Here is a 23,572-nt window from a genome sequence, read left to right as displayed (position 1 = left end):
GTTTACATCCATCTACATAAAGTGCTTGTTTATCAACCATCAAACCCTGAGCCGTGTAACCTAACATCTGCCATGTGGTGCTTGGACAGCGGCGGTGCTGACCTCCATCTGAAGAGACCAGTTGCTTGGCTCTTATGCAGAAAAATACTTTTGAGTTCTTCTATGCCTACTTGCCAAGGAGGAAGCCAGAGGCTGCTAACATTTCCAAAGGAGATCCTTCAAATGCTTGGGGATTCTTTCCCATCTCACAGGCTGGAGACCCTGGTTGGATGAGCAGGAGGGATTTCCAGAATAATCAAGTCCCATGTGTTTTGATTTACAACAGCTATAAATCCGGAATTCTACACACAGCTATTGTTCATTTCTTAAACTTCAGCATACAAATTTTTCAGAACTGTAGGATCAATGATACATTTTGGAATCTTTTTACAGAGAAAAAAAAGTTAAAACCAGGTGATAATTTTGTTTTTAATTTCCTTATCAAAAATGACTTAAAAAAAAATAAATAAACACCCGCCAAGAATACAAAACTTTAAAGTGAAACGAAAGCTCTGCTGTCACAAATTACGAGCAGGCCAGCTGCACTGGGTGGCGCGTTGTGTGTTCCATACTCTGTCTTTTCCACCATTGTGTGTTGAGAAGGCATCATCTGCTGCTTTGATGAGAACCACATGGAGTTCTAATCAGCAGTCGTTCCCACTGCATGTCTACAGTGACCTTGCTAGCCTTGGACCCTCAATGACTACCAGCTATCTGTGTTTTTTGAGTATCGGAGGCCTTGCTTCCTACTCTGAACTTACACGTGGTCACAATCCTACTCTGAACTTACACGTGGTCACAATCCTACTCTGAACTTACACGTGGTCACAATCCTACTCTGAACTTACATGTGGTCACAATCCTACTCTGAACTTACACGTGGTCACAATTTTTTTTTTTACTAAAACTGGAGAGTGCAAAATCTGATTCAGCTGTACATGGTAGCCAATCAGTCAAAGCTTAACCACTTCCCAACCGTCATATAGTAAAATGACGGCCGCAAAGTGGTTGTCCCATCCCGGCTGGGCATCACATGACGTCCAGCAGGATAGGGCAGCGGTGTGGTGTGTCACTCAGACACACTGCATCTCCGATACTGGTAAAGACCCTATGACGTAGGCTCTTTACCATGTGATCAGTTGTGTCCAATCACAGCTGGTTACATAGTAAATAGGAAGTGCTGTTGATGGGCTTTCGTCAGTTCGCTCCTGACAGGCGTGGGTAAAGGAGAGCCGGTAGGTGGCTCTCCTGATGGGGGGGGGGGGGGGGGGTCTGTGCTGGTAATCAGAGCATTGATTACCAGTGCAGACCCTTGGGGGGGGAGCCGTCAGGGATGCCAATCAGTGCTCATGGAGCCTGTTTCCTCATCAGTGCTGCCCATCACTGCCATCTATCAGTGCAACCCGCCAGTGCCCATCATTGCCATCTATCATTGCTGCCCAACAGTGCCCATCGTTGCCATCTATCAGTGCTGCCCACCAATGCCCATCGTTGCCATCTATCAGTGCTGCCCACCAGTGCCCATCATTGCCATCTATCAGTGCTGGAAACCAAAAAGAAACAAATCACCGCTCTGAAAGCAGCCAGCTGAGCCGGATGGATCCCGAGCAACTGTGGCAGTCCTGCAGGAATGGGTGCTCACCAAGGTCCGTATCCTCAGAACTCCATGTAAGTAGAAAAGAAAGTGGCACTTCCAGGTCCAGGAACTTGGAAACTTGAGTTTTATTCTTCAAATCAAAGGTACAACATCAGACAGGAACACAAGACAAACTGGACATCAGACGCGTTTCACACCTTAAGCAATGAATAAGCACAAGGTGTGAAACGCGTCTGCTGTCCAGTTTGTCTTGTGTTCCTGTCTGATGTTGTACTTTTGATTTGAAGAATAAAACTCAAGTTTCCAAGTTCCTGGGTCTGGAAGTGCCACTTTCTTTTCTACTTACATCATCTATCAGTGCTGCCCACCAGTGCCCATCATTGCCATCTATCAGTGCCGCCTATCAGTTCCCATCATCGCTGCATATCAGTGCCACCTATCAGTGCTGCATATTAGTGTCTTATCATCAGTGCTCGTCCGAGCAGGAAATAACTTACTTATTTACAAAATTTTATAACAAACAGAAAAAAAACGTTTTTTTTTTTCTAACTTTTAGGTCTTTTTTTTATTTGATTAGCAAAAAAGAAAAAAAACTTGCGGTGATCAAATACCAAAAGAAAGCTCTATTTGTGGGGGAAAAAAGGACATACATTTAGTATAGGTACAATGTTGCATGACCGCGCAATTGTCATTCAAAATGCAACAGCGCTAAAAGCTGAAAATTGGCCTGGGCAGGAAGGGGATGTAACTGCCCTGTGTAGAAGTGGGTAATTGAACAATCTGAAGTTAGAGGATGATTGGTTAGCATGCACAGCTGCACCAGATTTTTTACTCTATCCATTTTTAGTAAATCAAACCCTCTATGTCTGTATCTAGGCATGGAGGGGACCCCAGCTCACACTCCCATAATAGTTCTGGCTTTTGAGAATACTGATGTCTGGAATATTGTTTCTCTATGGTTATAGGGTCTACCTTATTGGAGGCCTCCAATGGATTAGGCAGAGTCCTCGTCCTTATTGCCAGGGGCCTCTATCACAGTCACACAAGACTGTGGTTGAATCCTCCCACTCCTGCGCCTTCTCCTGCAGGGCAAGAAATGGGCTCTCCTAGTGCAGTAATAAGAACTTTTATTACTAAAAACCATCCACATAAAATACGAATACTGGCTGGTAGAGCTGCATAATTAAACATTACAAAATTGTGATCTCGAGTCAACCCCCCCCCACATGATCTTATTCCAGCATTTCCACAATTCATGTAACCAATGCAGAGCAGCTCCCTGCTCACAGCTGTAAAAAAAAAAAAAATGAAGCTGCCGGCAATGTTTATCAACAACGTTGCTCAGTGCTGAAAGAGTGAGAAAAAGAAACATTGTATCTTTTCTGGTCATTTAGGCTACGTGCACATGTGGGCGCAGTGGATCAGGCCAGAATCACCGCGATTCTGCCCGCGATCCGGAAATCATTGCAAATCACGGGACGCCTGTGCGATGCCCATGATTTGCAATGGCACCCCAAACGCTGTGCGATGTTTCCGCGATTTCCGCCTGCCGAATCGCGGTAACATCGCGCAGACAGAATCGCGGGACGCATGACGCCCAAAAAAGGTACAAGAGCTTCTTTTGTGCGTCATGCATCCCTCGATTTGCAATGATTTCCGGATCGCGGGCAGAATCGCGGTGATTCTGCCCGCGATCCGCTACGCCCACATGTGAACGTAGCCTTATAGTTTAAAGGGATGAACTTCAGTCTGTAAATTAAGTCAGTTTAAAGCAACCTTGTCAAGTAAAAAAAAAAATTTCTTTTGGTTTTTATTAAATTGTTCCTCTGTTTAACCCCTTATTTTCTATAATCGGTCTTATTCTCCGCCATTTAATTATTCTCCTGCTTTTTTTTATTTAAATTTATTTTATAAACTATTAAAACTTTTTTTTTTTTATGCTTTGTTAATCAATATTTTTACACCTCTAACATCAGCGTGGATTTGATTTACACCAAGTTGATTTAACCACTTAAGGACCAGGCCTATTTCTGACACTTTGTGTTTACAGGTTAAAATCACTTCTAGTTTTGGTACGTTTGTTGACTGTAGACGGCTTGTGCAGCATCTGATCAATCCGATCTTGGTGTGATCTGATGCTTTGAAAGCCAGAGGAGAGATCTGGGGTCTAATAGACCCCAGATCCCTCCACAAACAGGACCTGAGATGGCCCATGCTGTCATAAAGGATGATGTCCCCATCCCTTGTGATGGCAATATAGTTGATCAGCAATTTTATTTAAAGTACAGTGTTAAAGTACATTTGAGTGCAAATGCAAACATGACTGTACGTCCCTCATCCATGTGTAAACGGTGATCACACCCCACATGTGAGGTATCGCCCCAAACCTCAGAGCAAGGGCAATAATTCTAGTCCCAGACCTCCCGTAAAACCATAAACTGTTTACCTGTAGGCGATGCTTTAAAAGCCTTTACAGGTTATGTGGTGTACCATAGTTTGTTGCCTTTCAGTGGACAATGCACAATTTTACAGCATGACACGTTTGGTATCTTTTTACTCAGCGCGACATCCTCATACTTTACTAAATGGTATTCTGTTGTGTTTGTGTACTAAGATGAATTAAAGCGTATTTTTGCAAAAAGTTTACATTTGAAAAACTGCTGCATAAATACTTCTGTGACATAAAGAATAGCAACACCCACCATTTTATTCTCCAGAGCCTCTGCTTAAAAAAATATATATAATGTTTGGGGGTTATAGGCTTTTTTTGCTCATAAAAAAAAAATACTTTTTTCAATGTCAGAGTTGATCTGGGTGGAATGTGGTTTAAGCCCCTTTCACGCAGGAGGACCGTTCAGATCCGCCTGTCTGAACGGACACCCCATGCATCTCTATGGGGCATGTCTCCGCTGACATCCGATCCGTCAAGTCTGTACGGATGGAAACCCTATTTTCCATCAGTCGATCGAATGAGAACAGACGGATGGTCCGTTCCCATCTGATTCCCCCATAGAGGACAGCAGAGACCTGATAGCTGTGTCCTGGAAAAGAGAAATGGACAGAAGGTGCACCAGCCTAGCGCGTTATCTTTAAAACAATTTATTGCAATAGACATGTATACTCACAAAACGATTATGAAACACAGGCAATGAGGGACCACCAGGGGTCTCCACTGGGCATCCTCAGCTGCCGTAGGCCGTGGAAGGATTTAGACCTCCAGAAAAAATGCTTACGCGTTTCGGGGTGTTTCCCCTTCATCAGAGCTGAGAGTGGCAGCACAGCCTGAATTTACTACAATTCGACCTGAATTGCATTTTCAGGATACCAGCCGCAAGGCCACCCCTCAAGTGCAGGAGTCATTTGCTCTTTGTACACAGGTGCCATCCGCCTGCTCAGCAGGGGATCGGCAGATCGATCCCCCGCTGAGAAAAATGCCGACGGACTCCACAGTGTGAAAGGGGCCTAATACTGCACTGAATAGTGACATCCTTGTCCTGCATGTTGGGCTTGGCATTGAGCAGGGATGCAGCTGAGAAACTGCTGTATGAGTGCTGTTGTAGACTGAGATGCAGCATGATCGAGGCATGGATAGATCCATCCTAGGTAGAACAACGTAAAAGCGTTTGCCTCTGTTTGGGAGGTATAATTTCTGGTAAGCTTAAAAGAGAAGTATGGATTTTTTGTTTTTATTTTAGAATCATACTTGCCAAGTGAATGCAGCATCGGCCCCCCGCCGGCTCTAACAGTGAGAACAGAGCGATCAAATACAGCCGATCACTCGGCTCTCACAGTTCCCTGAGCAGAGAGTTGGTGACTGTTAGTCACTGCTCTGTGCTCTGCCCCCCCTCACTCACTATAGCACTGGGCTGTGTCGGGGGCGGTATCGGCCGGTTCAGGCTCGCTGAGAGGCTGAGCCAGGTGCCAGTCCAGGCATGTGGGCGGATCCTGATCTCATTGTGAACTGGACTGGCTCTGTGACGTCCGCTGAAAGCGAGATTCAGCCCACTGTCAGCTGAAAACAGGTCACGGTAGTGCAGAACGAACTGCACTCCTGTGATCCACAGGAGAAGCACAGCCAGATGACACTTGGCTGTACTTTTATTAGAAAAGTAGGGCCAGAGTTCTTTTGGCCCTACTTATCCTGTGGGTCATAGAAGTGCACTTAGTTCTGCACTCCTGTGACCTGTTTTTTCAGCCGACAGTGCGCTAAAGCTCCTCGTCAGCTGATGTAACAGAGCCAGCCTAAGCTCTGGAAAGATCCCGACTTTAATGTCGGGATTCACTCAGAACTAGGGCTGGGCGATAAAACGATACCGATAGGTATCGCGATAGTCCCGTGCTCGATAGCAATAGGAAAACTTGAACGATAAATCGAAAAGTCTGCTCCGACGGGTTTAAACTTTTAAAAATGGCGCCGCCCGGCGCCAACACGTCATTGCGCACGCCCCGCCGCCGCTCGGTAGAGGCCGGGAATAGCCGAAATTACACGAGCGGAGGTGGCGCGTGCGCAATGACGTATCGGCGCCGGGCGGCGCCATTTTTAAGACGAAGGCGCCTCTGGAACAGGTAAGTGAAACAGCTTCACTACCTGCCGTTATGCAGGGCTGCGGGCCCCTGCATTCTCCTGCACCATGCCAGTCACCCTGCATTCTCCTGCACCATGCCAGCCACCCTGCATTCTCCTGCACCATGCCAGTACCCTGCATTCTCCCCCTAGGGTCCTTATTTTAAATGAGTAATAAAAAATATCAATATATATCGATATCGACCGATATGAAACACTGATATCGTGATACAGTTTTCAGCCATATCGCCCAGCCCTACTCAGAGCCCTGACCAGCAGCTGGTTTACCTTCTAAGCATGTCACTGAGAGACTGAGCCAGCCGCTCCTGCACCTTCCAAAGCCCAGTGCTCCAGTAAGCACTGGAGGGGCAGAGCAGAGAGCCAGTGACAGACAGTCACCAACTCTTTGCTGACTTTAGATGGAGAACTGAGCGATTAGCAGTGTTTGATCACTCGGGAGACAGATGTAGCATCGGATTGGTGCTGCAGCCATCTAGGTGAGTGTGATTTCTTCCCCCCCTTCCAATTCCTAAACTTCTTTTAGTACTGACCGCCGGGTGTTACATTCTTGCTACCTGCAGATCCAGGACTTGAATACTATGGTGCATTTTTCACTTTCTTTTTTGTTAAGGATACATTGCATTTTAATGGATTTATATATTAGATTTTATATTTATGACTTGTGGGTTGTTTGATATTTTTTCCTAATTTAATTAGTTTAATTGCTATTTGGTTGATTATATGTTGATTGGATCACATTGTGATTTTATATAGTTGGTAGGCGCTGCATCTTTCCTAAGTATTTTGGGAATAACAATAGAGTATATCACAAAAGTAAGTACACCCCTCACATTTTTGTAAATATTTTATTCTCTCTTTTCATGTGACAACACTGAAGAAATTACACTTTGCTATAATGTAAAGTAGTGAGTGTACAGCTTGTATAACAGTGTTAACTTGCTCTCCCCTCAAAATAACTCAACACACAGCCATTAATGTCTAAACCGCTGGCAACAAAAGTGAGTACACCCCTAAGTCAAAATGTTCACATTAGGCCCAAAGTGTCAATATTTTGTGTGGCCATCATTACTTTCCCAGACTACTTTAACTCTTTTGGACATGGAGTTCACCAGAGCTTCACAAATTGTCACTGGAGTCCTCTTCCACTCCTCCATGACGACATCACAGAGCTGGTGGATGTTGGAGACCTTGGACTCCTCCACCTCCTATTTGAAGAGGCCCCACAGATGCTCAATAGGGTTTAGGTCTGGAGAAATGCTTGGCCAGTCCATCACCTTTACCCTCAGCTTCTTTAGTAAGGCAGTGGTTGTCTTGGAGGTGTGTTTGGGGTCGTTATCATGTTGTAATACTGCCCTGCGGCCCAGTCTCCGAAGGGAGGGGATCATGCTCTGCTTCAGTATGTCACAGTACATTATATTAAGAAAAATAGTGCAGCACTAAAAATGTGGGAGTAAATGTGCACGAAGTAAAACGTGAACAATCAAACAAAAATGCAAAAAATCAAAGTCCAGAATGTCCATAAAGTGTAAACTGTGACTTGAAAAAGGTGTTGACTCCAGCATGTGAAATAACTGCAACAAACGATAAATTCCACACCAAAGGAATCAATATGTGCTCACCAGATGGTATGGACCCAAAGTACTGTACAGCAAATGGGTCATACATGCTGTATATGTAGATGTCCTCGGTACCGAATAGGCAGGAACCTCAGCAGCGTCTCTGGATCACAGGTGGTGATGAATATCTTCCACTCATAACATGAGCCTCGGCTAATTCCTTTGAGGATGTTTTTTTTTTAAGGAAACGCGTTAGGAGTATCATGAGTGTCTATCTTTTCTGAATGCTTCTTACCACCTGTGAAATTGTAAGTGTATTCCTTTATCTTCCAATAAAATGCCCATACAGTATTATGCAATGGTGTCCTTTTGGTTTATCTCTCTCCACAATCCCATGAGTGGGGACTCCTAGGCATTCCCGTGCGGACTGGTTTAGAAGATATTCATCACCGCCTGTGATCCAGAGACGCTGCTGAGGTTCCTTTGGTCAACCATGGCGAGGCCTGTTTCTGAGTAGAACCTGTCCTGTTAAACTGCTGTATGGTCTTGGCCACCGTACTGCATCTAAGTTTCAGGGTCTTGGCAATCTTCTTATAGCCTAGGCCAGGGGTCCTCAAACTATGGCCCTCCAGTTGTTCAGGAACTACAATTCCCATCATGCCTAGTCATATCTGTGAATGTCAGAGTTTTACAATGCCTCATGGGATGTGTAGTTCTGCAACAGCTGGAGGGCCGTAGTTTGAGGATCCCTGGCCTAGGCCATCTTTATGTAGAGCAACAACTCTTTTTTTTTTCAAGTTCTCAGAGAGTTCTTTCCCATGAGGTGCCATTTTGAACTTCCAGTGACCAGTATGAGTGAGAGCGATAACACCAAATTTAACACACCTGCTCCCCATTCACACCTGAGACCTTGTAACACTAACGAGTCACATGACATTGGGGAGGGAAAATGGCTAATTGGGCCCAATTTGGACATTTTAACTTAGGGGTGTACTCACTTTTGTTGCCAGCGGTTTAGATATTAATGGCTGTGTGTTGAGTTATTTTGAGGGGACAGCAAATTTACACTGTTATACAAGCTGTACACTCACTACTTTACATTGTAGCAAAGTGTCATTTCTTCAGTGTTGTCACATGAAAAGATAGAATAAAATATTTACAAAAATGTGAGGGGTGTACTCACTTTTGTGAGATACTTAATTTTAGATCTAATGGTCACCATACATGCTATCTTTGTACAGTCAACTTTGGATTTACCAAATCTATATAACAGGAGGCCATATCTACTCTAACCAATCAATTTGTATACATTCAGGCAAACCCTTGCACTATTTGCTTGTTGGTAGATCTAAAGATTTCACATATTGCAAAATGTATGGTCAAGTTTTATAGATGGTGACAGCTGTGGAGTCCTGTGTGCAAACTCTTTGTTTCTCTTACGTCCTCCGACAGTCGCCACCCATTCACACAGTCTTCACTTATGGGATATCAATACCCCATAAGTGAAGACTGTGTGAATGGGCGGCGACTGTCGGAGGACTCAGAGAAAGGAATTTTACGGTAAGATTTAAAAAAAATTCCGTTATTCATTCCCATCAGACCGGGAAAAATCACTTCAAAAAGATTTTTTTTAGAGAAATTTACTGAACATTAAAAAGAAAAGTGCAAATGATATTGGGAGGGAAAACTGTGGCTATAATTTCGGTCAATGGCCCACTACCCAAGGATGAAATTCCATCTGTAATCTGCAAACACCTAGATGAGAATTTCCTGGCCTGGCTCCGGAGTGATCTCGGTGATGTCATAGCAGGGTGAGGGCGTGGACTCTACGCAGGCTCCACACAGCAGGTGCCATCTTGGTAGGGAGAGGTATATACAGTAATGGCTGCTGTCGATGCTGAGGGTGGCCCTCAGGGGCCTGATGTAAATACACAGGGCACAGATAACAGCCTGATATCTTCTGCTGGTACGCGGCTCTGTCGTTTCCCTGCACGGCGGTGATGTGTATTTCTGGTAGAGCACACAGCTTTGGGGACAGTGTCTCCTGCAGAGTACACAGCCTGGTGTCCCATAGGGCGTGCTTCAGATGTATCCCACCCAGCGCAATGCAGTCACTATCCACTGGGGGCTCTCTTCTGTCTGATACCTGCCAAGAAAAGAGAGTAGGGGTAAATTCAGCTATCACAAGACCTTGTATAAGTGAAATAGAGTATGGGACAGTCTCCCAGAACCCCATACATTGGATCTATGATACATTTCTGTGGGGTAGGTAAAGTTGCACCTAAAGTGTGGAGAATTTAAAAAAAAAAATGACACACATGATGCTGCCCCCCCCCCCCCCCATAACATAACTTAATTGCCTTTTGATCCTGCCAGTAAATCTATTATGTGTCTCACTTGCTGTAACAGAATGACAACACTGTTTGTTTTACACTGGAATTGCACAGCAGCGTTGTCACCCTGTGGACTTTAAGTGCCGGTTCACGCATATGCGATGCGGGAACCCTGCGAATCCACTGCGAGTTCCCGCATTGCACACCACTCGCAGACAGGTCACACTGCTATATGCGAATTGCTGGGGGTGTCAATACAAAGTTAATGACACCCCCAGATCAGTTTGCAATATCGCAGTGCGAACTGTCAGTTCAGACATAAATCGGATCACATAGATGTGAACACTCATGCAATCCGATTCTGGTGTGGACCAAAAAAAAGGGTCCTGTGCATCTTTGGTCCGAATGCAATGCGAATTCAGCCATACAATCTGTATGGCTGAAATCGCAACGCACAGTGCACTCCGAATCACATGCGATATCTGTCATCCCATATGTGTGAACTGGCACTAAAGCAAACCTTTCCTTCCATTGCCAACCTCCTTCTGAATGACTGCCCATTACTTTGGCCTACTGAATTCAAGACCCTCTGATGAAACAGCCTGTGCTGTTGAAAGAGCAGATAATTTGATATTCACTTCAATCTTACCTCCTATGTTGTGGCTGGAATTTGATTATTTCACAAAAAAATAAAATAAAGCCCCAACTAAGACAAAATATATATACAGTGCCTTGCGAAAGTATCCGGCCCCCTTGAACTTTGCGACCTTTTGCCACATTTCAGGCTTCAAACATAAAGATATAAAACTAATTTTTTGTGAAGAATCAACAAGTGGGACACAATCATGAAGTCAAACGAAATGTATTGGGTATTTCAAACTTTAACAAATAAAAAACTGAAAAATTGGGCGTGCAAAATTATTCAGCCCCTTTACTTTCAGTGCATGCAAAACGTTATCTTTGGCGTAAAAGCAACACAGCTCATCACCCTGAACACACCATCCCCACTGTCAAACATGGTGGTGGCAGCATCATGGTTTGGGCCTGCTTTTCTTCAGCAGGGACAGGGAAGATGGTTAAAATTGATGGGAAGATGGATGGAGCCAAATACAGGACCATTCTGGAAGAAGACCTGATGGAGTCTGCAAAAGACCCGAGACTGGAACAGAGATTTGTCTTCCAACAAGACAATGATCCAAAACATGAAGCAAAATCTACAATGGAATGGTTCACAAATAAACATATCCAGGTGTTAGAATGGCCAAGTCAAAGTCCAGACCTGAATGCAATCGAGAATCTGTGGAAAGAACTGAAAACTGCTGTTCACAAACGCTCTCCATCCAACCTCACTGAGCTCGAGCTGTTTTGCAAGGAGGAATGGGCAAAAATTTCAGTCTCTCGATGTGCAAAGCTGATAGAGACATTCCCCAAGCGACTTACAGCTGTAATCGCAGCAAAAGGTGGCGCTACAAAGTATTAACTTAAGGGGGCTGAATAATTTTGCACGCCCAATTTTTCAGTTTTTTATTTGTTAAAAAAGTTTGAAATATCCAATAAATTTCGTTCCACTTCATGATTGTGTCCCACTTGTTGATTCTTCACAAAAAATTAGTTTTATATCTTTATGTTTGAAGCCTAAAAATGTGGCAAAAGGTCGCAAAGTTCAAGGGGGCCGAATACTTTTGCAAGGCACTGTATATAACAATAAATGCAGAGGAGTCTCCGGTATTACAAATTATAGGCAACAATTAAGAGAAAGTCTGGCTTGGACTTGAAACTCCACCATTAATTTGATAGTACAAAAATTTAAAGGGTAACTCCACTTTCGTGGGGAAAAAAATCAGTAAATAAAGGAAAAACAATATAGCGTATACAACTGTGACACAAATCATATTGTAATTTAATGTTATTAAAAATGATCTTTCCTTTTCAATCTGTAGCTGTTGTCATTTTCTGAAAATGCAATGCAATATGGCCGCCTGCAGCTGTTCTGTACACAGAATGTATACTGACCACACCCCCAGAAACATCATTTCTCTTACGTCCTCCGACAGTCGCCGCCTCTTCATATTCGTCACTAATGGGGTTATTGACCTTTTCTCCGTAGGAGTAGCTAGGCAACAGAATATATTAATATCAAAGCTTTTAGCATATCCCACCCCCAGGGGGTGGTCCCCTCAGTCAATACGTCCCTGCTTCCTGCATACCAACTCAGTTTCATATGCCTAGCTCAGGAGTACGCAGGCTGTTCCTGTGCTGGGGCTCTTAGTCTCAGCCACTTTTCTCTTTTTTGTTTTTTTTTTTTCTTTTACTTAGCTGTTTATTTCCAGCGTTAGTTAGTTCTGATGAAGATGATCGTGCGGAGCTGGGTCTCAGTCTGGCCACCCTGATTCCCAGGGCCAGGGGCTTCCCAGCCTGCCATCGAGCGTTCAGCTTAGGTTTTGCCCTGGCACATTGAACGACCCATCCCTGTTCGCTGCAGGGATGCTATCGGTGAGGTGGCTACCTCACTGGACGCCATTGCGGTTTCGCACCGCAACTCCACTGCGTCATGCTTGCGACACTCCCTGTCCTCAGTACTGCGGTTTGGTCGCTGGAGCAGGCTCCCCACGCCATCCGGACTGGTAAGTGTATTTCTATGTGGAGACCTGTCTTTTTTGGGTGTCAGTCTGGGACTGTGTGACCCTGCATGTCTGTGTGGCTGCTGTGCTCCCTGTCAGCTCCTGTGTGGACTTGCTGCCTGTGTGTGGGCTGTGAGGGGGGGGGGGCTCTCCCGCTCTGCTGGGTGTCATATGAAGCAATAAGATTTTAGACATGCTGTGCGGCGATCCGCCATTTTTCTGGGGCAAAAATTATGGTAGCAGGTCCTGTGAGGTACTGCACAACGTTTTTGGCGCCAAACGCTGCCATTTTGAGCGGCGATCGATCCCACATGTCAGCGCCATGTTCTCTTTGCCCAGGGTTTTGTCCTCAGCCGAGCGGCCATGTTTGTGTAGCCCTGCAGAGGCTTCATAGGGGCGGTCAGTCTTGCATCACTTCCTTTTCCTCTGGGACAGCGATCGGTGCAGCAGCCTGTGTGAGCTCTCCAGGTTTTATATCTCCTTTTTTCCTGTATTCCTTGCCCAGTTTCTTATCCCTGTGGGGGTCAGTGTGTTCAGTGGGTGCGGTGGGCAGCGCTCGCCGCGATCTTAAAGGGGCAGTACCCTTTATTAATTATTTTGCTGGGGCATGGATTCTCAGGATTGCAAGTTTCCTCCCACCCTGGTGGGGGGCCAAGGGGCTGCTGCTTCCCCCGAGGGGGCTGATCTGGCCACTATTGTGGCTAACTTAGCTGCTCAGGTGCAGATGCTGGTGGCTGATCGATCCACAAAACGGCCCAGGGTGTCTATTTCCTCTGATTCAGAGGGCGATGGGGCTGCTATGGCTGGAGTGCCCTTCTCAGGGTCTCACTCATCCCTAGACCATGTGGGGTCTGACGGGGAGGCTGAGGTGGAAGGGGTTGATAATTCTGCCCCTGGCTCGTCTGAAGAGCTTGCACTCATGGATGAGTTGGTTGCTTCTATCAAGCAAACGCTGCATTTGCAGGATGAACCATGTCCTCCTGCTTTGATGTCCTCTTATGGGACGCAGAGGAAACGCAAAACATCGCAGGTTTTTCCTTGCTCTACGGAATTTCAGCGCGCGGTTGATGAGCAATGGCGCAATTTAAAAAAGCCTTTTGCTGTGCCGAGTAGGTTCAAGCTGCGTTATCCCTTTACACCGGCTACTGATGAGCGTTGGTGTGTACCGCCTCAGGTGGATCATGCGGTGGCGATTTTGAATAAATCAACTGCGATCCCTTGTGTTCCGGGACCCGACGGACAGGTGATTGGAATCTCTGGCCCGTCATGCCTATACGGTTGCTGGCTCCATGCTGAAGCCTGTTTTTGCTTCCATTATGGCAGCCCAGGCTATTGCGGATTGGACGCAGGTGCTCAGGCGCACTCTGGTGGCTGACTCTGCCCCGCCGACAACTTTGGCTATGGTGGATCAGATTCATCAGGGTGTCATGTATTTGTGTGATGCGGACTTGGATTTAGTCCCTTTGGCGGCGCGCCTTTCTAGTGTGGCGGTCTTGAACCGTCGCCTGATATGGTTGAAATGTTGGTCGGTCGACCAATCTTCTCGCAAGACTCTGGCAAATTTGCCCTACGCGGGATCTCGCCTTTTTGGCGACTCTTTGGATACTCTGATAATGGGTATTTCTGGGGGTAAGAGCACTCTCTTGCCCCAATCTCACAAGAATAAGTTTGTTCGCGGTAAGAAGAATGCTTTGTTTAGGCCCTCTCAGGGGTCCTTTTGTGCCTTTTGGTCACACTATAAGGGCAAGCCCTTCAAAGGCCAAGGCTCCCAGAAGAAGCCGTGGGCGGGTAAGCAGAATTCCGGCCAGTCCGGATCCGCTGCCCATAACAATGCGGCCTGAAGGGGCGCCCTCACCTGTTTCTGGGGTGGGGGGACGTTTGCTCGGTTTTCTTCAACCCTGGCTGGACCGCATTCGGGACAGGTGGGTTCAGGAAATCGTTCGATCTGGATACAAGATTCGAGTTTCTCTCTCGGCCGGCGGGCAGATTTTTCCCCTCAAACCTTCAGCTGAGGGGGCGCTTGCAGGATCTGCACCTGGAGGTGCGGGACCTGCGGGCCCAGGGAGTGGTGGTTCCGGTGCCTCATCGGGACAGATTTCGGGGGTTCTATTCCAATCTGTCCACTGTGCCCAGAAAGGAGGCAAAGTACGTCCGATTCTGGACTTAAAAGCTCTGAACCGCTTTGTGCGGGTTCGCAAGTTTCGCATGGAATCCCTGCGCTCGGTGGTGGCTGCCCTGGTTCCGGGGGAATTCATGGCCTCCATCGACTTGAAGGATGCGTACCTACACATCCCCATTTTCGAGGGTCACCAGAGGTACCTTCGATTTGCCATTGCGGAGGATCATTATCAATTCGTGGCGTTACCCTTCGGTCTCGCTTCGGCTCCGCGGGTTACATAGTTACATAGTTAGTGAGGTTGAAAAAAGACATCAGTCCATCCAGTTCAACCTATGATGCGTGTGTGTGTTTGCTTTTAACCGTACATTGTATACCCCTGTATGTTGTGGTCTTTAAGGTGTCCATCTAATAGTTTTTTGAAACTATCAATGCTCCCTGCTGATATGACTGCTTGTGGAAGAGAATTCCACATCCTTACCGTTCTTACAGTGAAGAACCCCTTACGCACTTTAAGGTTAAACCGCCTTTCCTCTAGTTTTAGTGAGTGGCCACGTGTCTTATTGTATCTCCTTTCTCTGAATAGTTTGTTCCTTATGCTCGGGTCACCAGTACAGTATTTGTACATTGATATCATATCCCCCCTCAATCGTCTTTTCTCCAGAGAGAAAAGGTTCAGGGCTTGTAGTCTTTCCTCATAGCTGATGTCCTCCATTCCCCTAATTATTTTTGTTGCCCTTCTCTGGACTTTCTCCAGTTCCAGCACATCCTTCCTGAGGACCGAGGTGCTTGCGCCGGTTCTGGCTTTACTGAGAGCCCAGGGCATTTCTGTCCTGGGGTATCTGGACGATATCCTGATTCCGTCCGCGACCAGTCAGGGTCTGGTGAACGACCTGTCCATCACGATGCAGACTCTGCAGGAATTCGGCTGGACGATAGATTTTCCAAAATCGACGTTGTGTCCGTCGGTTCATCTTCCCTACCTGGGGATGATTCTGGACTCTGTTCAGGCGAAGGTCTTCCTGCCGGAAGACAAGCTTCGGACACTTCAGTGCGAAGTCAGGTCCCTCAGGGACAATCAGTGCTCGTCCCTCCGGACATGTATGAGGTGTCTGGGATTGATGGTTTCGGCCTTCGAGGCGATTCCCTTCACCCAGTTTCACACACGGGAGCTTCAGGCGGAGGTCCTGGCCAAGTGGGACGGGCGTCCGCAACCTCTGGATCTGCGGCTGTCGTTAAGCCATCTCACCCGAAGGGGTCTTTTGTGGTGGCTCCAGTCCCTGGTGGTGTCGGGGGGCAAGTCCTTTCGTCCCTTGTCGTGGACGGTGATCACCACGGATGCCAGCCTGTTGGGCTGGGGTGGTGTTCTGGGCGTTTTGTCCGCCCAGGGAACTTGGTCGGAGGAGGAATCCTCCCCTCCGATCAACATTCTAGAATTGCGAGCGATAAATCTCTGTCTTCTGCGTTGGACGGACAGGCTTCAGGGCCGTCCAGTTCGGGTGCAGACGGACAATGCCACAGCGGTGGCCTACATCAACCACCAAGGGGGCACCAGGAGTGCCCGGGCGGCTCGGGAAGTAGCCGAAATTCTATCTTGGGCCGAGACGCACGTCCCCGCGATCTCTGCAGTTCACATTCCGGGGGTGGAAAACTGGCAGGCGGATTATCTGAGCCGCCAGACCCTGGACCAGGGGGAATGGTCCCTTCACCCGGATGTCTTCCAGATGTTGTGCGCGAAGTGGGGGTCCCCAGATGTGGACCTGTTCGCATCTCGTCTAAACCACAAGGTGGAAAGGTTCGTGGCAAGGACGCGCGATCCTCGGGCAGACGCCTCGGACGCGTTAGTGGCGCCCTGGCATCAGTATCGCCTGATGTACGCCTTTCCACCGATTCAGCTGCTGTCCAGGTTCCTTCGCAGGTTGGCCTCGGAACCGAAAACGGTGATTCTGGTGGCACCGGACTGGCCTCGCCGGTCTTGGTACGCAGACCTCGTGAATCTGGCGGTCGACGCTCCGTGGCGTCTGCCTCTTCGAGCAGACCTTCTGTCTCAAGGACCGATATTCCATCCTGCTTTACAGTCGCTGGCTTTAACGGCCTGGCTGTTAAAAGCCAGGTCCTGAAGGATAGGGGTCTCTCCCCTGAGGTCATTCCCACTTTGATCAAGGCCAGGAAGGCCTCTTCAGGGAAGATTTACTACCGTACTTGGAAGGCGTATTTTGCCTGGTGTGAGTCCAGGGGGTTTTCCCCTCGCTCATACTCGGTGTCGAGAGTGTTGGCTTTCCTTCAAACGGGCGTGGACCAGCGTTTGGCGTTGGCCACGATTAAGGGTCAGATTTCTGCGCTGGCTGTTCTTTTTCAACGTCCTGTGGCGTCTAACTCTTTGGTTAGCACCTTTGTTCAAGGGGTGCGACATTTAGTCCCTCCTAGGAGGGAGCCTTTGCCTCCTTGGGATTTGAACCTTGTTCTGTCCGTGTTGCAACATGCTCCCTTTGAAAATATCAGGTTGCCTTCTTGGTAGCGATCACTTCGGCTCGCAGGGTGTCGGAGCTGGCGGCCTTGTCCTGCAAGTCTCCGTATTTGGTGATTCACTTGGATAAGGTGGTCTTGCGACCTAACCCATCTTTTCTTCCGAAGAGAATCTCTGAATTTCACCTCAATGAGGACATTGTCTTGCCTTCGCTTTGCGCGAAGCCTAAGCATCCGAAGGAGGTGGCTTTACATTCCTTGGATGTTGTTAGGGCGATCAGGGTTTACCTGTCATCGACTAAATCCTTTCGCAAGTCGGATTCTCTCTTTGTCCTTCCTGAGGGACCTCGGAAGGGCATGGCGGCGTCGGCTTCTACCATCGCTAAATGGATCAGACAGACCATTGAGCAGGCCTATGCTTTGAGGGGGAAGGTTCCTCCCGTACCTGTGAAGGCGCACTCTACCAGATCTCTGAGTACGTCTTGGGCCTGTCATCATCGGGCTTCTGTGGCCCAGGTGTGTAAGGCGGCGACTTGGTCGTCCGTTCACACCTTCTCAAAGTTTTACAAAGTGGATGTTCAGGCATCGGCAGATGCTTCCTTTGGCCGTAAAGTTCTTAGTGCGGGAGTGCCTTAGGGTCCCTTGTTTGGGCCCTTGGCTGTTGGGGTGTTTTTACCCCTGGGTTACTTGTTTTTTCCTGGGTTGTTGCTCCTGTTGAGCACGTTTTCCTGTTGCCCAGTTGGTTCTCTTACTTTGGTAAGGTTCCTTTCTCTGATGTGGGTATTGCGTTGCTTTAGGCGCGGCTGCTGTTTTTCCCACCCCTCATGTCTACACTGCTTTGGGACGTCCCCATTAGTGACGAATATGAGGAGGCTGCGACTGTCGGAGGACGTAAGAGAAAACGGAATTTTTGTAAAATCTTACCTGTAAAATTCCTTTCTCTGAGTCCTCCGACAGTCGCCGCCCCGCCCCTCTTTTGGGGTTTGTTTATGTACTCTACTGCTATTCTACTGAAACTGAGTTGGTATGCAGGAAGCAGGGAGGTATTGACTGAGGGGACCACCCCCTGGGGGTGGGATATGCTAAAAGCTTTGATATTAATATATTCTGTTGCCTAGCTACTCCTACGGAGCAAAGGTCAATAACCCCATTAGTGACGAATATGAAGAGGCGGCGACTGTCGGAGGACTCAGAGAAAGGAATTTTACAGGTAAGATTTTACAAAAATTCAGTTTTTCTGCTTGGGTGATTGGTTCACCAATTTTTCCCAGAAGTCTGCACTAAGATACAAGTCAGATTTCTGGCATTCCCTGCAACAAAAATGTAATTTTTGGTGAGATACTCCCAATAGGAACACATCTAAAGGGATGCAGGCACAGCAGCTTTCCTCATTACAGCCCTGCAGCTGCCACAGCTGATAGATAATTATGAAACCACTCCCATTAGATCCACTCAGCACAGAGAAACAAACAATGATTTCTTCAGAATAACAAAAGGTAGGAATCTGCAACAAAGTTTGTTAAAATCCCTGCAAAGTACAGAGATCACCCAGAGGGGAATGTTTAAGATGCAGCATAGGGATCACAGGGGTTATCTGGTTCAGCCTGACCTTTTTTTTCTGGTTCCCTGGCTGCATCAGAGCCTCTGACCAGATCACCCTCCTTTACCTGATAGTCTGTTTGGATCTTTTTACATTCTGGACTGATACATATTCATGCCTTGTGATCCCTAAGCTGCACCTTTGATGGTTTAAACTATGGAGCCATGGCTTATGGAGCCGCTTTCATGAACCACATTGTGTGTTTATGGGGTGAATCTGTACCCTTTATAAGGTCATTACAATAAGTGTTATGCTCTTATGAATGTATGTTATAATTCACAGATGAGAAAGCGATTCATCTATATATGGAGGTCAAGTCTGGACAATGACTGTTGCTATTATTTACCAGTTTTAGAGGAGGCTGGATGCCAATTACCTATATCAGGGGTGTCAAACTCAATTTCATTGCAGGCTGTATCAGCAATATGGCTGCCCTCAAAAAGCCGGTTGTATCTGTAAGACTATTTATCTACTCAGGTAGATACACAGGGAGTACTCAGGTGTATGCGGCATACAGAGTTCAGGGGTGCACTGTGCAGGGATGAGGAGCGTGCTACATAGTTCAGGAGTATGGTACATACAGAGTGCACAGTTTAGGAGTGAACTACATAGAGTTCAGGGGTGCACTGTGTACACAGTGCAGGGATGAGGAGCGTGCTACATAGTTCAGGAGTATGGTACATACAGAGTGCACAGTTTAGGAGTGCACTACATACAGAGTTCAGGGGTGCACTGTGTACACAGTGCAGGGATGAGGAGCGTGCTACATAGTTCAGGAGTATGGTACATACAGAGTGCACAGTTCAGGAGTGCACTACATACAGAGTTCAGGGGTGAACTGTGTACACAGTGCAGGGATGAGGAGCGTGCTACATAGTTCAGGAGTATGGTACATATAGAGTGCACAGTTCAGGAGTGAACTACATAGAGTTCAGGGGTACACAGTGCAGGGATCAGGAATGTGCTACGTACAGATTGCAGGGTTGAGTGCACAGCGTGCAGAGTTCAGGAGTATGGTACACACAGAGTGCACTATGAGCAGAGTTCAGGGGTGTACTGTGTAGAGAGTGCAGGGTTGAGGAGTGCACTACATACATAGTGCAGGGTTTAGGGGTGTGCCATGAACAGAGTGCAGGGTTCAGTCCTCTTTTACATGCTGGCCAAATCTCACTTCCACCACTCCTCCTCGGCTCTGACCTCTGGACCACTCTCCCCCATTTCCCTCCACAGACCTGATCTCTCCCACCCCCCCCCCCCCCTCGCTAATCTCGTATGTCACCTACTCTGCCTGGCTCTAGTACCTTCTGGTGGTGTAGGTGGCTCCGCCTCTCTATGTCACTTGCAGGGAGATCATTGGTTAACATCTGTCCCATCGTGAGTGGGTGCAGGGTAGGCAGGGATCTGTGAAAGCTGTCCCTGTTGTACAAAAAAATTTTTTCTCTATCATCCATTGACAGACGCAGCTTCCATACTTCTTATCCATTGGGTGATGCTGCCCCTTTGAGGCTGCTGGTCTTTATATTTACTTTACCAATATACTTTAGCCAATGTGTTTTAGCAATGTGTGTTTGTTATGTCATTCTCTATTAATATATTTTGGGGGTTTAATATGTACTCATGTCCGGATTATCATCTGGCAGGTGTAATTTAGTATAACTGATCTTTATATTTTTTATACTAAATTGATGGTGGAGTTTTGAGTCGAAGCCATTTTTCTGGTGTTTTTTATAGCCAAGAGTTTGTAGACACCTGACTCTCACACCTATTATATGGCCAAATATATTTGAACACCCCTTCAAATGAATGAGCTCAGGTGATTCCAATGAAAGATATTGTTAATACTACAACATACAAAGACATTGTAGACAATTGTACTCTTTCAACCTTGTGGTAACAGTTTGGTGAAGACTAATTTCTGTTCCAGCATGACTGTGCCCCTGTGTACAAAGCCAGCTCCATAAAGACTTGGTTTGACCTGCTTGGTGTGGCGGAACCTGCAAAGAGCCCTGACCTCAACCCTATTGGACACTTTTGTGATTAATTGGAATGCTGATTGTGACCCAGGTCTTCTCATCCAACATCAGTACCCGACCTCACAAATAAGCACAAGTTCCCACAGACATAAGACCGGTGGTGTATTTAGGTTTTGTGCTGCCCTAGGCCTGACTAAGTTTGTGCACCCCCAAATTTAAATACGACCCACCCCTTCCTGTAAAGGCCACACCCCCCACTGGTTTATGACCCGCCCTGTCATCTGTACACCACAGACCACAACCATAGTCTATCTGTGCCCATCAGCATAGCCTTATCAGTTCCCAAAAGTTCAGCCTCATCAGTGCCCCCCTCATTACTGCCCATCAGTGCAGCCTCATCAGTGCAACATATCAGTGTGGCCTCATCAGTGGCCATCAGTACAGCCCCATCAGTGGCCACCAGTGTAGCCTATCATACCGGCAGGTAGTAGTGTGACTGCTTTATGGGGGTGCCAGACTGATTTGCCTACTGGACCCTGCCCTCTGGCTCAATTCGCCCCATAATACTGACACTAAACTAAAAGTGTAGCGCTAGCCAGCGGGGACCCTTTCCGTGCGGGACCTGGGAGGAGGCTGTTTTTTTTCATGCGGTGTGCAGCTTTTTTGCTGCTCCCCTGCAAAGTGCCACCCTAGGCCTGGGCCTTGTCGGCCTAGGCCAAGATACAGCACTGCATAAGACTGCAAAATCTTGTGGAAAGCCTTCCCAAAAGACTGAAGTCTATTATAGCTGCAAAAAGGTCCAATTCCATAACAATGCCCATGGCTCTGGAATGGGATATCCATCAAGCTCATCTTTTTGTAATGGTCAGGTGTCTACTTTTTGTCCAGATTGTGTATTCTCATTTATAAGAATAAATTCCACCAACTTCCTATACATTCTGTCCATTATCTGCACATCATTATAAAGCCACCTTCTGTGCTCAGACAGATATCACCCCGCCACCCCACCCGAGTACCTGAATGTGTAAAGAGTATTCATTTAGTTCTTGACGATCTCTCAGTGCTTGCTCCATCAGGACACGCTGCAGAATCTGAGCTGGATGGCGAAATGCGCTCAGGTTGTACGTCACACGAAGTGATGGTTCAAAGACATAGCTGGACAGGAGCTTCGTACGGGTTATTAGGCTGGAGATCCAGGAAAGAGGGGTGACTGTGGGAGGGGTGGAAGAGTAGATGTTCCACCATGTTGGCACACAGCTCTCAGAGATAGCCTTCCTAATCCTCTGACACCGCAAGCAGCAGCAGGGCGAGTCTGCGTCCTTTAACTCTTGGATGACCTGATTGACGAGTCCACTCAGCAGATCCCACTCTTCCCGCAAAAAGCTGAGTAAGGGCGAAGGCCTCCTCCCTGCCAATAATGGTTTTATTTGTTCCTTTGTGGTAGCTTCTTCTGTTAATTCAGTTGGCCTCTCGTTGCCTCTGGCTTGTGTCTCCTCTGTTAGATCAGTAGTTGGGTTCTCTCCCTCCAAAGTGTTCTCACTTTGATGAGTATCACAACAATCTGCTTCTTCTATTCTGTTTTGAATATCCAGATTGTCCAGCTCCCTCTGCCGTGCTTCTTGAATACCTTTAAGGTCCATCAGCTGCGAAAGACATTGGCTTAAAGGGTTCTCCCAAATTATTTCTAATTTTGGACTACATGAAGAAGCTGAAGAACTGCTTCTAAAAGTATTTTCAATTCCAGCCAGGTCGTTCATCTGCTGTCCATCAGTCTGACTGTCTTTTTTATTATTTTGGATGGTCCAGATATCTTGCGTAATCAGCAGGTCAGGTAGCACTTTGCGTCCATAGACCTCCATGGCTATATTATGCAGCCCCTCATTCAATCCTAGAGCTGCTGGGTTCCGCTGACTGGACAAGTTCTGAAAGAACCTCTGGATGCTGTAAACTCCAGGACCTGGAATACCAATAAAACAGGTCATCAGATACAAATAGAAGTGGAAACGTGGAGATTTCATTATTATGAAATCTCCAATCTTTCAAAGGGAATATAGAAAACCTTAAAGCGGAGTTCCGGGCACAAAATCGATGTTTTTTTTTTTTGTGCCCGTCCGCTAGTTCTGGATAACCTGAAAAGGAATTGGATAGTTAGGTTTTTTTTTTTTTAAAACTCACCTTGTAATTGTAGATCGTAAATACTCACCTCAGGGTACTTCCTCCCTCGGAGCCGTGGCTCACCCCGTCACTTCCTGCCTCGCGATGATTCCTGGGAGCTGAACGTCATAGCTCCCAGGAATCAATGCGACGGCACCGGCCCCGCACGTCATTTCCGGGCGACGCCGCATTCCCCTGCTAAACAGCTTCTGGGCATGCCCAGAAGCTGTTTAGGAATGCGGCGCCGCACCGGAAGTGACGAGAGGGGCCGGTGCAGCGCATTCTGGGAGAAGAAGACGCGGAAGAAGACGCAGAAAAGGACCGCGCCGGCTTCAGCTGCCCACAAGAGAGATGGAAACGCTGTGGAAGAAATTTTATAAGTAAGTATTTCTTCTAAAAGGTAAGTGCGAACCGGGACAGATCAGAGGCTAGCCATTGTGGAATGTGCTAGCCCTGACTGTCCCGGGGGTATGCTTATTGAAAAATGACATCTGTGCCCGGAACTCCGCTTTAACACTAGCCTTCCTACTGA

General features: G+C 47.1%; 1 protein-coding gene across 1 annotated transcript in view; it reads right to left on the bottom strand.

The window, feature by feature from the left end:
* Positions 1-9,421: 9,421 nt before the first annotated feature.
* The window catches only part of DNHD1 (dynein heavy chain domain 1), a 199,563-nt gene continuing 185,412 nt past the window's right edge, over positions 9,422-23,572 (bottom strand). Inside the window, exons 44-45 of the mRNA XM_082245505.1 lie at positions 21,903-22,843; positions 9,422-9,923 (exon numbers count right to left, since the gene is read on the bottom strand). Of these exons, the coding sequence (XP_082101631.1) occupies positions 9,579-9,923; positions 21,903-22,843 (1,286 nt within the window). The 3' untranslated portion in view covers positions 9,422-9,578. The remainder of the gene's footprint in view (positions 9,924-21,902; positions 22,844-23,572) is intronic.

The sequence above is a fragment of the Pelophylax lessonae genome, assembly GCF_965119305.1.
Source record: "Pelophylax lessonae genome assembly, chromosome: 2".
Classification (NCBI taxonomy): Eukaryota; Metazoa; Chordata; class Amphibia; order Anura; family Ranidae; genus Pelophylax; species Pelophylax lessonae.
The sequence above is the reverse complement of the archived record's forward strand: the minus strand, read 5'-3'. Positions and strand labels throughout refer to the sequence as shown.